The sequence below is a fragment of the Bombina bombina genome, chromosome 3, assembly GCF_027579735.1.
Source record: "Bombina bombina isolate aBomBom1 chromosome 3, aBomBom1.pri, whole genome shotgun sequence".
In the NCBI taxonomy this organism is placed as follows: domain Eukaryota; kingdom Metazoa; phylum Chordata; class Amphibia; order Anura; family Bombinatoridae; genus Bombina; species Bombina bombina.
Genome location: NC_069501.1, coordinates 559,127,145 through 559,141,942, shown reverse-complemented (window position 1 = coordinate 559,141,942; position 14,798 = coordinate 559,127,145). Strand labels below are relative to the sequence as shown.

Genomic DNA, 14,798 nt, shown 5'->3' with positions numbered 1-14,798 from the left:
GTGGGATGAGCTATATATACAGCTCTGCTGTGGTGCTCTTTGCCTCCTCCTGCTGACCAGGAGGCGATATCCCACAAGGATGAAATCCGTGGACTCATTGTATCTTGTAAAAGAAATATATGTTGTATATATACTATTACTCATTAACTGAATTACCAAAGTTGAAGATGGGATGCCAATGGGATCAGGAGTTATGTTGGATTCAGTAAAACAGGAAGTCCCATTTACAGCAATTTCCTTACTCCAGACAAGTTTAAACATGTTCTGACTTGAATGTCACATCATAAATTTAAGTTCTGTTGTGATCTTTGCAGGGTGAAGATTGCTCCACTGCACTTTGAAGTGAATTGAAGAGATATATGAACTTCATTGCCGTTGCTACATCTGCAAGTGGCGCAGAAATTAGTACATTTTCAAGTATGTGTTGTAATCGGTTAAGTAGTAAAGGACTTGGTAATGGATCATGGATGAGAGAACTTTTTCCAGAGAAAAAACATAATTTATGTAAGAATTTACCTGATAAATTAATTTCTTTCATATTGGCAAGAGTCCATGAGCTAGTGACATATGGGATATACATTCCTCCCAGGAGGGGCAAAGTTTCCCAAACCTCAAAATGCCTATAAAAATACACCCCCCACCACACCCACAATTCAGTTTAACGAATAGCCAAGAAGTGGGGTCATAAGAAAGGAGTGAAAGCATCAACAAGGAATTGGAATAATTGTGCTTTATACAAAAAAATCATAACCACCATAAAAAGGGTGGGTCTCATGGACTCTTGCCAATATGAAAGAAAACAGAATTTATGCTTACCTGATAAATTTCTCTCTCTTGTTATGTATCGAGTCCACGGATTCATCCATACTTGTGGGATATTCTCCTTCCTTACAGGAAGTGGCAAAGAGAGCACCCACAGCAGAGCTGTCTATATAGCTCCTCCCTTAGCTCCACCCCCCAGTCATTCGACCGAAGGCTAGGAAGAAAAAGGAGAAACTATAGGGTGCAGAGGTGACTGATGTTTTTAAAATAAAAATATACTACCTGTCTTAAACAGACAGGGCGGGCCGTGGACTCGATACATCACAAGAGAAAGAAATTTATCAGGTAAGCATAAATTCTGTTTTCTCTTGTAAGATGTATCAAGTCCACGGATTCATCCATACTTGTGGGATACCAATAACAAAGCTTTAGGACACAGATGAAGGGAGGGACAAGACAGGTACCTTAAAAGGAAGGCACCACTGCTTGTAGAACCTTTCTCCCAAAAATAGCCTCCGAAGAAGCAAAAGTAACAAATTTGGAAAATTTGGAAAAAGTATGAAGCGAAGACCAAATCTGTTCAACAGAAGCCTCATTTTTAAAAGTCCATGTGGAAGCCACTGCTCTAGTAGAATGAGCAGTAATCCTTTCAGGAGGCTGCTGGCCAGCAGTCTCATAAGCCAAACGGATGATGCTTTCAGCCAAAAAGAAAGAGGTAGCCGTAGCTTTTTGGCCTCTCCACTTACCAGAATAAACAACAAACAATGAAGATGTTTGACGGAAATCTTTGGTTGCTAGTAAGTAGAACTTTAAAGCACGAACCACATCAAGATTGTGCAACAGACGTTCCTTCTTTGAAGAAGGATTAGGACACAGCAAAGGAACAACAATTTCCTGATTGATATTCCTATTAGAAACAACCCTAGGAAGGAATCCAGGTTTGGTACGCAAAACCACCTTATCTGCATGGAAAACAAGATAAGGTGAGTCACACTGTAAAGCAGATAACTCAGAAACTCTTTGAGCCTAAGAGATAGCTACTAAAAACAGAACTTTCCAAGATAGAAGCTTAATATCTATGGAATGCATAGATTCAAACGGAACCCCTTGAAGAACTTTAAGAACTAAATGTAGGCTCCATGGCGGAGCGACAGGTTTGAATACAGGCTTGATTTTGACTAAACGCTTGAACATCTGGGACATCTGCCAGACGCTTGTGAAAAAGAATAGACAAAGCAGAAATCTGTCCTTTTAAAGGAGCTAGCTGATAATCCCTTCTCCAATCCTTCTTGGAGAAAAGACAATATTCTAAGAATCCTAATCTTACTCCAGGAGTAACCCTTGGATTCACACCAATAAAGATATTTGCGCCAAATCTTATGATAGATTTTCCTGGTGACAGGCTTTCTAGCTTGAATCAGGGTATCAATGACCGTCTCAGAAAAACCACGCTTTGATAAAATCAGGCGTTCAATCTCCAAGCAGTCAGACGCAGAGAAATTAGATTTGGATGCTTGAATGAACCTTGGACTAGAAGGTCCTGCCTCATTGGCAGAAGCCACGGTGGAACAGATGACATGTCCACTAGGTCTGCATACCAAGTCCTGCGTGGCCACGCAGGTGCTATCAGAATCACCAAAGCTCTCTCCTGCTTGATTCTGGCAACCAGACGTGGGAGGAGAAGAAACGGTGGAAATACATAGGCCAGATTGAAGGACCAAGGCACTGCTAGAGCATCTATCAGTACCGCCTGGGGATCCCGGGACCTGGACCCGTAACAAGGAAGCTTGGCGTTCCATAGCTGAGTCAGCTGGGCAAATACTTCCGGATGGAGCTCCCACTCCCCCGGATGAAAAGTGACAACTTAGGAAATCCGCCTCCCAGTTCTCTACCCCTGGGATATGGATTGCTGAAAGATGGCAAGAGTGAGTCTCCGCCCATCGGATTATTTTGGTTACCTCCATCATCACTAGAGGACTCCATGTTCCTCCTTGGTGATTGATGTAAGCTACAGTCGTGATGTTGTCCGACTGAAATCTGATGTATTTGGCCGCAGCTAGCTGAGGCCACACCTGAAGCGCATTGAATATTGCTCTCAGTTCTAGAATGTTTATCGGAAGGATAGTTTCCTCCCGAGACCATAAGCCCTGTGCTTTCAGGGAGTTCCAGACTGCACCCCAGCCTAGCAGGCTGGCATCTGTTACAATAATCCACTCTGGCCTGCGTAAACACATTCCCTGAGCCAGGTGGTACTGAGACAACCACCAGAGAAGAGAATCTCTGGTCTCCTGATCCAGATGTATTTGCGGAGATAAATCTGCATAATCCCCATTCCACTGTTTGAGCATGCACAGATGCAGTGGTCTGAGGTGTATGCTGGCAAAAGGAACTATGTCCATTGCCGCTACCATGAGTCCGATTACCTCCATACACTGAGCCACTGATGGCCGAGGAATGGAATGAAGAGCTCGGCAAGTGGTTAAGAGTTTTGATTTTCTGACCTCCGTCAGAAATATTTTCATTTCTACCGAGTCTATCAGAGTCCCTAGGAAGGAAACTCTTGTGAGAGGGAAGAGAGAACTCTTTTTTATGTTCACCTTCCACCCGTGAGATCTCAGAAACGCCAACACGATGTCCGTGTGAGACTTGGTTAACTGGAAAGTCGACGCCTGAATTAAGATGTCGTCTAGATAAGGCGCCACTGCTATACCCCGCGGTCTTAAAACCGCCAAAAGGGACCCTAGCACCTTTGTAAAAATCCTGGGAGCCATGGCCAACCCGAAGGGAAGGGCCACAAACTGGTAATGCCTGTCCAGAAAGGCGAATCTGAGGAATTGATGATGATCTCTGTGAATAGGGATGTGTAGATACGCATCCTTTAAGTCCACGGTAGTCATATATTGACCCTCCTGGATCAGAGGTAGAATAGTCCGAATAGTCTCCATCTTGAATGATGGTACTCTGAGGAATTTGTTTAGAATTTTGAGATCCAAGATTGGTCTGAAAGTTCCCTCTTTTTTGAGAACCACAAACAGGTTTGAGTAAAAACCTAGCCCTTGTTCTGCTTTTGGAACTGGGACGATTCACTCCCATGGTATGTAGGTCTTCTACACAGCGTAAGAACGCCTCTCTCTTTGTCTGGTTTGAAGACAATTGACAAATGTGAAATCTCCCCCTTGTGGGGGAGTGTTTAAAGTCCAGAAGATATCCCTGGGACACAATTTCTAAAGCCCAGGAATCGTGAACATCTCTTGCCCAAGTCTGAGCGAAGAGAGTCTGCCCCCTACTAGATCCGGTCCAGGATCGGGGGCTACCCCTTCATGCTGTCTTGGAGGCAGCAGCAGGCTTCTTGGCCTGTTTACCCTTGTTCCAAGCCTGGTTAGGTCTCCAGACTGACTTGGATTGGGCAAAATTCCCCTCTTGCTTTGCAGCAGGGGAAGCTGAAGCAGGACCACTCTTGAAGTTCCGAAAGGAACGAAAATTATTTTGTTTGGTCCTCATTTTATTTGTTTTATCCTGAGGGAGGGTGTGGCCTTTCCCTCCAGTGATGTCTGAAATAATCTCTTTCAGTTCAGGCCCGAATAGGGTCTTTCCTTTGAAAGGGATGTTCAAAAGTTTAGATTTTGATGACAGATCAGCAGAACAGGACTTAAGCCATAACGCCCTGCGTGCTAAAATGGCAAAACCTGAATTCTTTGCCGCTAATTTAGCCATTTGGAAAGCGACATCTGTAATGAAAGAATTAGCCAATTTAAGGGCCTTAATTCTATCCATAATATCCTCTAATGGAGTCTCCTCTTCTAGAGCTTCAAACCAGAAAGCAGCTGCAGTAGTTACAGGAACAATGCATGCAATAGGTTGGAGAAGAAAACCTTGATGAACAAACATTTTCTTTAGGAGACCCTCTAATTTTTTATCCATAGGATCTTTGAAAGTACAACTGTCTTCGATAGGTATAGTTGTACGCTTAGCGAGAGTAGAAACAGCTCCCTCCACCTTAGGAAGCGTCTGCCACGAGTCCCGCATGGTGTCAGATATGGGAAACATTTTCTTAAAAACAGGAGGGGGAGCAAACTGTATACCTGGTCTATCCCACTCCTTAGTAACAATATTCACAATCCTCTTAGGGACTGGAAAAACATCAGTGTAAACAGGAACCTCTAAGTTTTTATCCATTTTACACAATTTCTCTGGGACCACAATAGGGTCACAATCATCCAGAGTCGCTAATACCTCCCTGAGCAACAAGCGGAAGTGTTCAAGCTTAAATTTAAAGGCCGTCATATCAGAATCTGTCTGAGGGAGCGTCTTTCCCGAATCAGAAATCTCTGCCTCAGATACCAAATCCCTTACCCCTACTTCAGAACATTGTGAGGGTATATCGGATACGGCTACTAAAGCGTCAGAAGGCTCAGCATTTGTTCTTAACCCAGAGCTGTCATGCTTTCCTTGTAAACCAGGCAGTTTAGATAAAACCGCTGTGAGGGTTGTATTCATAACTGTGGCCATGTCTTGTAAAGTAAATGAAGTTGACGCACTCGAGGTACTTGGCGTCACTTGTGCGGACGTTACTGGTTGTGACACTTGGGGAGAGCTAGATGGCAAACCCTCAATTCCTTCTGTCTGAGAATCATCTATTGCTATATTTTTAAGTGCTAAAATATGCTCTTTATAATTTATAGACATATCAGTGCAAGTGGGACACATTCTAAGAGGGGGTCCCACAATGGCTTCTAAACACATTGAACAAGGATTTTCCTTGGTGTCAGACATGTTAAACAGGCTAGTAATGAAACAAGCAAGCAACATGCACAAACTCTGCAAAACAGTGTAAAAAAGCAGTAAACTTTACGAAATTTTTACAGTAGAATCATAAAGCCTTAGTAAGTTTGCACAGCCAGCCAAATAAACGATTAACCCCTTAATGTAAAAACCAAATTGACAAAACGTCAAAAAACGTTATAAAAACGTTCAGCACCTTGCAACAGCTCTGCTGTGGCGCCTACCTGCCCTTTAGGATAGATTTGTGGGGAAAAACCTTCTTTTAGGCCCTCAAACACAGCAGGACCCTCTGGAGAAGCAGCTGGATGTCTTCAGAGTAAAAGAAACTGCGCAACTAAGGCGCGAAAATAGGCCCCTCCCACCTCACTCGATGTTAGTGGGGCCTAAAAGAAACACACCAAAGTGTTTCTAGACTAGCCATGTGGGTTAATAACCCTTAAATCAACCACAATGACCCCTTAAAGTCCCTCAAAAAAAGTTAAATTTTTCAATTAAAAAAAATGTTTTTTCCCATAAGTGCCACCAGTAACAAATGAGCCCTTTATGCAAGCTGGGATTCTCTATTAAGTGTCTGAATACAGTTTACCCTTCCCTCATGGGGATATTGTCAACCTTTTCTAGAATTATCACAGTCTGTCTAGAAAAAAAATTGACTGAACATACCTCAATGCAGCTTAGCATGCAAACCGTTCCCCCAACTGAAGTTTTCCTGTACTCCTCAGCTTCTGTGGGAACAGCAGTGGATCTTAGTTACAAAGTGCCAAGATCATTATCCTCCTTGCAGAAATCTTCATCCCTTTTCTGCCAGAGAGTGAATAGTACACACCAGTACCATTTAAAATAACAAACTTTTGCTTGAGAAAATAAAAACTAACATTTTTGTCACCACACTCACTTTACCCTTCCTAGCAGTTAGCAGGCAAAGAGAATGACTGGGGGTGGAGCTAAGGGAGGAGCTATATAGACAGCTTTGCTGTGGGTGCTCTCTTTGCCACTTCCTGTTAGGAAGGAGAATATCCCACAAGTATGGATGAATCCGTGGACTCCATACATCTTACAAGAGAAATTAATTTATCAGGTAAATTCTTACATAAATTATGTTTTCTTTCATGTAATTGGCAAGAGTCAATGAGCTAGTGACGTATGGGATAGCAAATACCCAAGATGTGGAACTCCACACAAGAGTCACTAGAGAGGGAGGGATAAAAATAAAGACAGCCAATTCCGCTGAAAAATTAATCCACAACCCAAATCAAAAGTTTTAATCTTATAATGAAAAAAACGGAAATTATAAGCAGAACAATCAAACTGAAACAGCTGCCTGAAGTATTTTTCTACCAAAAACTGCTTCTGAAGAAGAGAAAACATCAAAATGGTAGAATATAGTAAAAATAAGCAAAGAAGACCAAGTTGCTGCTTTGCAAATCTGATCAACAGAAGCTTTATTCTTAAAAACCCAGGAAGTGGAAACTGACCTAGTAGAATGAGCCTTAATCCTCTGAGGCGGGGATTTACCCGACTCTAAATAAGCATGATGAATCAAAAGCTTAACCAAGACGCCAAAGAAATGGCAGAAGCCTTCTGACCTTTCCTAGAACCATAAAAGATAATAAATAGACTAGAAGTCTTTCTGAAATCTTTAGTAGCTTCAACATAATACTTCGAAGCTCTTACCACATCCAAAGAATTTAAGGATCTCTCCAGAAAATTCTAAACATTAGGACACAAAGAAGGGACAACAATTTCTCTACTAATGTTGTTGGAGTTCACAACTTTAGGTAAAAATTTAAACGAAGTCCGCAAAAACCGCCTTATCCTGATGAAAAATCAGAAAAGGAGACTCACAAGAAAGAGCAGATAAATCAGAAACTCTTCTAGCAGAAGAGATGACCAAAAGGAACAACACTTTCCAAGAAAGTAATGTAATGTCCAGAGAATGCATAGGCTCTAGGAATTCTAAAAGAATGCCAAGGGAATTTATGAGAAGAGCACCATGAAATGTAAGTCTTCCAAACTCGATAAAAAATCTTTCTAGACACAGATTTACGAGCCTGCAACATAGTAATAATCACTGAGTCAGAGGAACCTCTATGACTTAGCATTCAATTTCCATACTATCAAATTTAATGATTCTGATGGAAAAACGAACCTTGAGATATAAGGTCTGGCCTTAATGGAAGTGGCCAAGGTTGGCAACTGGACATCCGAACAAGATCCACATACCAAAACCTGAGCGGCCATGCTGGAGCCACCAGCAGCACAAACGATTGCTCCATGATGATTTTGAAAATCACTCTTGGAAGAAGAACTAGAGGCGGAAAAATATAGGCAGGTTGATAACTCCAAGGAAGCACTGCTTCCGCCTGAGGATCCCTGGACCTGGATAGGTACCTGGGAAGTTTCTTGTTTAGATGAGATGCCATCAGATCTATTTCTGGAAGCCCCCACATCTGAACAATTTGAAAAAACACATCTGGGTGAAGAGACCATTCTCCCGGATGTAGAGCTTGATGATAGAGATAATCCGCTTCCCAATTGTCTATACCTGGGATATGGACCATAGAAATTAGACAGGAGCTGGATTTTGCCCAAGCAAATATCCGAGATACTTCTTTCATAGCCTGAGGACTGAGAGTCCCACCCTGATGATTGACATACGCCACAGTTATGACATTGTCTGTCTAAAAACCAATAAACGTCTCTCTCTTCAAATAGAAGCCAAAACTGAAGAACTCTGAGAATCGCACGGAGTTCCAAAATATTAAATGGTAATCTCACCTCTTGAGATTTCCAAACCCCCTGTGCTGTCAGAGATCCCCAGACAGCTTCCCAACCTAAAAGATTCGCATTTGTTGTGATCATGGTCCAGGTTGGATGAACCGAAGAGACCCGTAGAACTATACGATGGTGATCTAACCATCAAGTCAGAGATGGTTGAATATTGGGATTCAAGGATATTAAATGTGATATCCTAGAATAATCCCTGCACCATTAATTAAGGATTAAAAACTGGAAAGGTTTCATATGAAAATGAGCAAAGGGAATCAAATCCAATGCTGCAGTCATGAGACCTAAAACTTCCATGCATATAGCTACTGAAGGAAATGAGAGACTGAAGGTTCTGACAAGCTAAACCCAATATAAATTGTCTCTTGTCAGAGACAAAGATATTGACACAATCTATCTTGAAACCTAAAAAAGGTGACCCTTGTCTGAGGAATCAAGGAGCTTTTGATAAAATGATCCTCCAACCATGTCTTTGAAGAAACAACAGAAGTTGAATCGTATGAGATTCTGCAGAACGAAAAGACTGAGCAAGTACCACGATATTGTCCAAATAAGGAAACACTGAGAACCTTTGAAAAGATTCTTAGAGCTGTCGCTAGGCCAGAAGGAAAAGCAACAAATTGGTAATGCTTGTCTAAAAAAAGAGAATCTCAGAAAATGAAAATAATCTGAATGAAAACAGAATATGAAGATATGAATCCTGTAAGTCTATTGTAGGCAAATAATGCCCTTGCTGAACAAAAGGCAGAATAGACCTTATAATCACCATTCTGAAAGATGGTACTCTAACATGACAATTCAAAAGTTTTTCTTTCTTTGGGACAATGAATAGTTCTGAACAAAACCCCAGACCCCGTTCCTGAAACGGAACTGGTATGAATACCCCAGATAACTCCAGGTCTGAAACACACTTCAGGAAAGTCTGAGCCTTAACTGGAATAGCTAGAATATGTGAGAGAGAAAAAGACTTCACAGGCGGTCTTACTCTGAATCCTATTCTGTACCCCAATCTAAGAAGTTTGGACCGAATTGAACAAAACAACTTTAGAAAAAATCTTAACCTGCCCCCTACCAGCTAAGCTGGAATAAGGGCCGCACCTTCATGCGAATTTGGGGGCTGGCTTTGATCTCTTAAATGGCTTGAATACATTCCATTTTGAAGAAAGCTTCCAATTAGAAACATGTTACTTGGGGAAGAATTAGGTTTCTGTTCCTCATTAAGAACAAAAACTAATATAAGCTTAGAACTTAATCTTGAAGCAAAAAAACTCCCTTCCCCAGAGTAACAGTTGAATGTATTAAATCCAACTATGAACCAAATAATGTATTACCTTGGAAGGAAAAAAAAATAGAAATCTGGATTTTAGAAATCAAATCAGCATTCCAAGATTTAAGTCACAAAGTTCTTCTAGCTAAAAACATAGATTTAACCTCAATTTTGATAATATCAAAAAATTGCATCACAAATGAAATTATTAGCATGTTGAATCAAGTTAACAATGCTAAACAAATCATAAACCAATACTTGTTGCGCTAAAGTTTCCAACCAAAAAAGATGAAACAGCTGCAACATCAGCCAAAGAAATTGCAGGCCTAAGAAAAGGACCTGAAAATAAATTAATTTTCCTTAGAAAATATACAAGTTTCCCATCTAAAGGATCTTAAAATAAATACTATTTTCCATAGGAATAGTAGTACGTTTAGCAAGAGTAGAGATAGCCCCATTAACTTTGGGGATCTTTTCCCAAAACTCCAAAGTAACTGCTGGCAAAGGATACAATTTTAAAACCTTAAAGAAGGAATAAAAGAAGTACCAGGCCTATTCCATTCCCCAGAATTAGGAACTGGAAAAAAACCTCTGAAGTAACCACAGGAGGTTAAAAAGCAGAATTTAAATGTTAGCTAGCCTTAAAATCAAGAGGACTAGTCTCCTCAATATCCAAAATAATCAACACCTTTTCAACAAAGAACGAATGTACTCTATTTAAAAGTAAAAAAGTAGATTTGTTAGTGTCAATATCTGATGAAGGATATTCTGAATGAGATAAATCATCATCAGAGAAGGATAATTCAGTATGTTGTCGGTCATTTGAAAATTCATCAACTAAATGAGAAGTTTAAAAAAGACCTTTACATTTTATTAACAGGCGGGATGGCAGACAAAGCCTTCAGAATAGAATCAGAAAAATATTCTTATAAATTCCCAGGTATATCTTGTACATTAAATGTTAAAAGAATAGCAATAGACAATGCATTAATACTGATGGACATTTTTTCTGCATGTAAAAGTTTATCATGATAACCTATTACAAACCATAGCTAAAGATAAAAATTCATAACATTAAAATAAATTAACTTAGCTTTGGTAGGACTGATATCAGTCAGCAGGAATCCAACAGTGTTTTCTGAAACAGGTACAGTTTTGAGATATTTTGCAAATGTAAGAGAAAAAACAACATATAAAGCAAAATATCAATTTTCTTATATGACAGTTTCAGGAATGGGAAAAATGCAAACAAAATAAGCCTCTGGAAACCAGAAGCAAAATGAAATAAAGACTTAAATAATGTCAGAAATCTGGCGCCAAGTATGACGCCCACAACTGACAAAATATTTTTTGGCGCCAAGAACATCTGCAACAAACACGAGCGTCATAGATGACGCAACTACGTGAAAAATCTTGGCGCTAAATAAGACGCCGGAAATGACGAAATTACATCAACAAACGTAATTCTCGCGCCCAGAATGACGCAATAAATTATAGCATTTTGCGCTCCCGCAAGCCTAACAGCCCGCAATTTAAAAAAAGAGAGTCAATTTAAAAAATTTCAGGTAAAAATTTTTTTTTTTTTTTTTTTTTTTTAATATGCATTTCCCAAAATGAAACGGACAGTCTGCAAAAAGGAAATATACTGATTAACCTGAATCATGGCAAATATAAGTACAAAACATATATTTAGAACTTTACATATAAAGTGCCCAACCATAGCTGAGAGTGTCTTAAATAAAAGAAAACATACTTACCAAAAGACACTCATCTACATAAAGTAGATGGCCAAACTAGTACTGAAACGAGAAACAGTAAAGGTAATGGTATATAAGAGTATATAGTTGATCTGAAAAGGGAGGTAGGAGATGAATCTCTACGACCGATAACAGAGAACCTATGAAATAGATACCCATTAGGATGACCATTGTATTCAATAGGTAATACTTCTTTCACATCCCTCTGTCATTCACTGCACTCAGAGGAACCGGGCTTCAGCATGCTGAGAAGCGCATATCAACGTAGAAATCTAGCACAAACTTACTTCAGCACCTCCATAGGAGGCAAAATTTGTAAAATTAAAATGTGGGTGTGGTGGGGGGTGTATTTATAGGCATTTTGAGGTTTGGGAAACTTTGCCCCTCCTGGTAGGAATGTATATCCCATACGTCACTAGCTCATGGACTCTTGCTAAATTACATGAAAGAAATGCTAAAATGTGTGATGTGACATCCAAGTCAGAACATTTTTATTTATTTTTTAAATTAAAACGCCTTTTTGAGAAAATGGCTGCCGAAGTATTGATTACAACGGCTTACAAATAATTTGCTCCTAATATAGACAAATATCTCATCTGAAAGACCTTTCCAAAGACACCTAATTCACTTCTATAGGTTTCCTGGTTACGGAACTATTAAATGTTAAAGTTAGCATGAAGGGGGGGGGGGGGGGGAGAATGGTCAAAATCACAATTTTGCACCCCTAAAACTTTGTAAAAAAAAAAAAAGAAGATATGGACCTGCTATTTTGCATAGACTCATACCTCAGGTGGCCCTTTCAGTATGCCAAAGTTAAAAAATAAATAAAGAATATGAGGTTAAGGACCTTGTTGCATTGACATGGAATGACCCATTTCTACAATAATTTAAGTGTTAAAGTCATATATTTTAAGACAGGCAGACATGAGATAATTATATGTAATATACATACACTCCTTACCAGTAATCATAGCTGTGATCCCAACTATCAAAATGAATGAGAAGTCTGTTCTCCACAGTATCAGAGATGGTGGCTACACACAGCAAGGTTGGATTTTTACGATCTACAGCTTCTAACTTCATACCAACCCGGAAACCAGTGGGTGTCCCTGGCTGTGGTGAAAGGAAGGCACAGTGCAAAGTGGTTACAGATATGATGTAAACAAGATGAGAATGTAAAAAATGATGGTGCTTAGCAATCACATTAAGAGAGACTTTAAACTGGTTAAACAGGACTGAGGTATACAAGTAAAGAAAGCATTGAACCCCCTCCCCCATTCTCTCACCGTGTTATAGCTTTTAAACAGTGTTTTTGGAGCTGTCTGAGCCTTACAGTGTTTGAGGTATAAAGACCAATTAAATTCACCATTTCTGTAACCTGCAACCAAAAATAAATAAATAAAAATAATACACCCTTTTCTCAAATGTATATATATATATATATATGTATGAATATATATATACACATATACATATATACACACATACATACATATACACACACATACATACATACACACATATACACATACATACACACATCCCTGGCATCAATGTTTACCTTTGGGAGGCATTAGTTTGTGTCCTGTTTTTTCACACCACCCCACGGGGTGGATATCAAGTGAATCAGCATTAACCCAAAAATCATAGCAGTCAGGATACCCATCAAAATGGAGACGAATCCGATAACCTTGAACCTGGCAGAAAAGAGGGAAGTGACCTAATAGTAGTAACTATTTTACAACATTAAAAAGGTACATTCCATTTTAGAACAAACTGACGAAATGAGAGAAGTCTGACAAAATGTTCCCTACTTGAGATGTCATTTAGTCTTTTTTACATCACTCGAGTTTTCACACTCACCTCCACCACAGTAAGTACACAGTACAAAGATGGATGTTCAGGATCTATACCCTCCATCTTCATTCCCACCTTAAAATTGTTTGAAGATTGAGGAAAGTTCTGGTGCTGGTGTAAGAAGAAAAAAAAAAAGATGAAAAAGTGAGACGAACAGGTAAGCGGACAAAAACACGTGCATAATCTAGTGCTTTTTTCTTTGGGGTGTTGTGAGCATGCTGAAACTTAAAAGGACACTCAAGTCAAAATAAACTTTTATCATTCAGATAGAGCAGCAGTTTTAAGACACTTTCCAATTTACTTCCATTATCAAATTTTGCGATCTTTTTATATTCACATTTTCTGGGGAACAAGTGCCTATTGAGCATGTGCACAAGGGTACTGTATACGTATACTAGTCAGTAATTGGCTGATATCCGTCACGTGATACAGGGGGATGGAAAATGGGGGGGGGGAATAAATTTGTCAGAAGAAAATCTAATTCTTATTTGAAATTCAAAGTAGCTGTTATTGCCTTGTCTTTTTATTATGTACTTGTTAATTATGCAATTCTACTGCATGGAATGGTCATTTAACTGATACCATTTAAAAGAGGGATTTTTGTTTCAAACATACAGAAACATTCATTTTTGTTCCTTTCAAAATATATAAATACCAAGAAATAATAATCATATTAGGAAATCACATTTAAAATATCTTTCCTTTGTTTCCAAGGGCTTGATGATCAAAAATTCTCCAGTTTGGAGAGAAATTATAGTAACAACTTCACATGGACTGAACTCACTGAATTATCTAAGAAAAGGGTGGAACCTGGAAATCCCAGAGAGATGAGAGCTGTATCCCATAGAAAGTAATGAAGATAGATAATCTAACAGGGGAGAGTGAAGTTAGCACCTCATACTGATATCTCAGATTACAGCAAATACACAAAACTGATTTTTTTTTTCCTCTGCAATTAACTTGCATTTGCCTAAGTTTAGTATACATTACTTTTCTGTCAGTTAAATATATTGTTAATATTGAGCACCTAAGATGGGGGTGACCAGTGTGTGTGTGTGTGGGGTGAGGAAGTGAACAGAGCTGTTTGGGAAGGACCAGGGGGTGGGAGGGTAATCTCTACACTAAAGCTAAAATTAACTATACAAGCTACCTGATTAACCCCTTAACTGCCGGGAATAATAGAGTGGTGCGCAGCTGCAATTAGCAGCATTTTAATTACCAAAAAGAAATGGCTAAGCCATGTATGACTTCAATCTCTTAACAAAGGGGATACCAGAGAAGCTTTTACAATCATTTGTGCCATGATTGCACAAGCAGTATGTAAATAATTTCAGTGAGAAACCCAAAGTTTGAGAAAAATTTAACTTTTTTTTTTTTTATATGATCGCATTTGGTGGTGAAATGGTGGCACAAAATATAACAAAATGTGCATAGATCAATACATTGGGTTGTCTACTTAAAAAAATATATATAGTTTTAACATATAAATAAAAATAACAAAAAAGCGATGGCAAAATTGCTAAAAATTCCCTGGAAATTCGGGCAAGTTCTTCTCTAAAAGTCCCCATAGCAAAGGGATTAAATGT

The 14,798-nt window shown here is 39.2% G+C and overlaps 1 protein-coding gene across 2 annotated transcripts in view; it reads right to left on the bottom strand.

Moving 5' to 3' along the window:
* The window catches only part of LOC128653667 (lethal(3)malignant brain tumor-like protein 3), a 112,955-nt gene that overhangs the window by 80,934 nt on the left and 17,223 nt on the right, over window positions 1-14,798 (bottom strand). For both annotated transcript variants that reach the window (XM_053707082.1, XM_053707083.1), the window contains exons 8-11: window positions 13,219-13,323; window positions 12,917-13,052; window positions 12,642-12,733; window positions 12,317-12,468 (exon numbers count right to left, since the gene is read on the bottom strand). In XM_053707082.1, coding sequence (XP_053563057.1) covers window positions 12,317-12,468; window positions 12,642-12,733; window positions 12,917-13,052; window positions 13,219-13,323 — 485 coding nt within the window. The remainder of the gene's footprint in view (window positions 1-12,316; window positions 12,469-12,641; window positions 12,734-12,916; window positions 13,053-13,218; window positions 13,324-14,798) is intronic.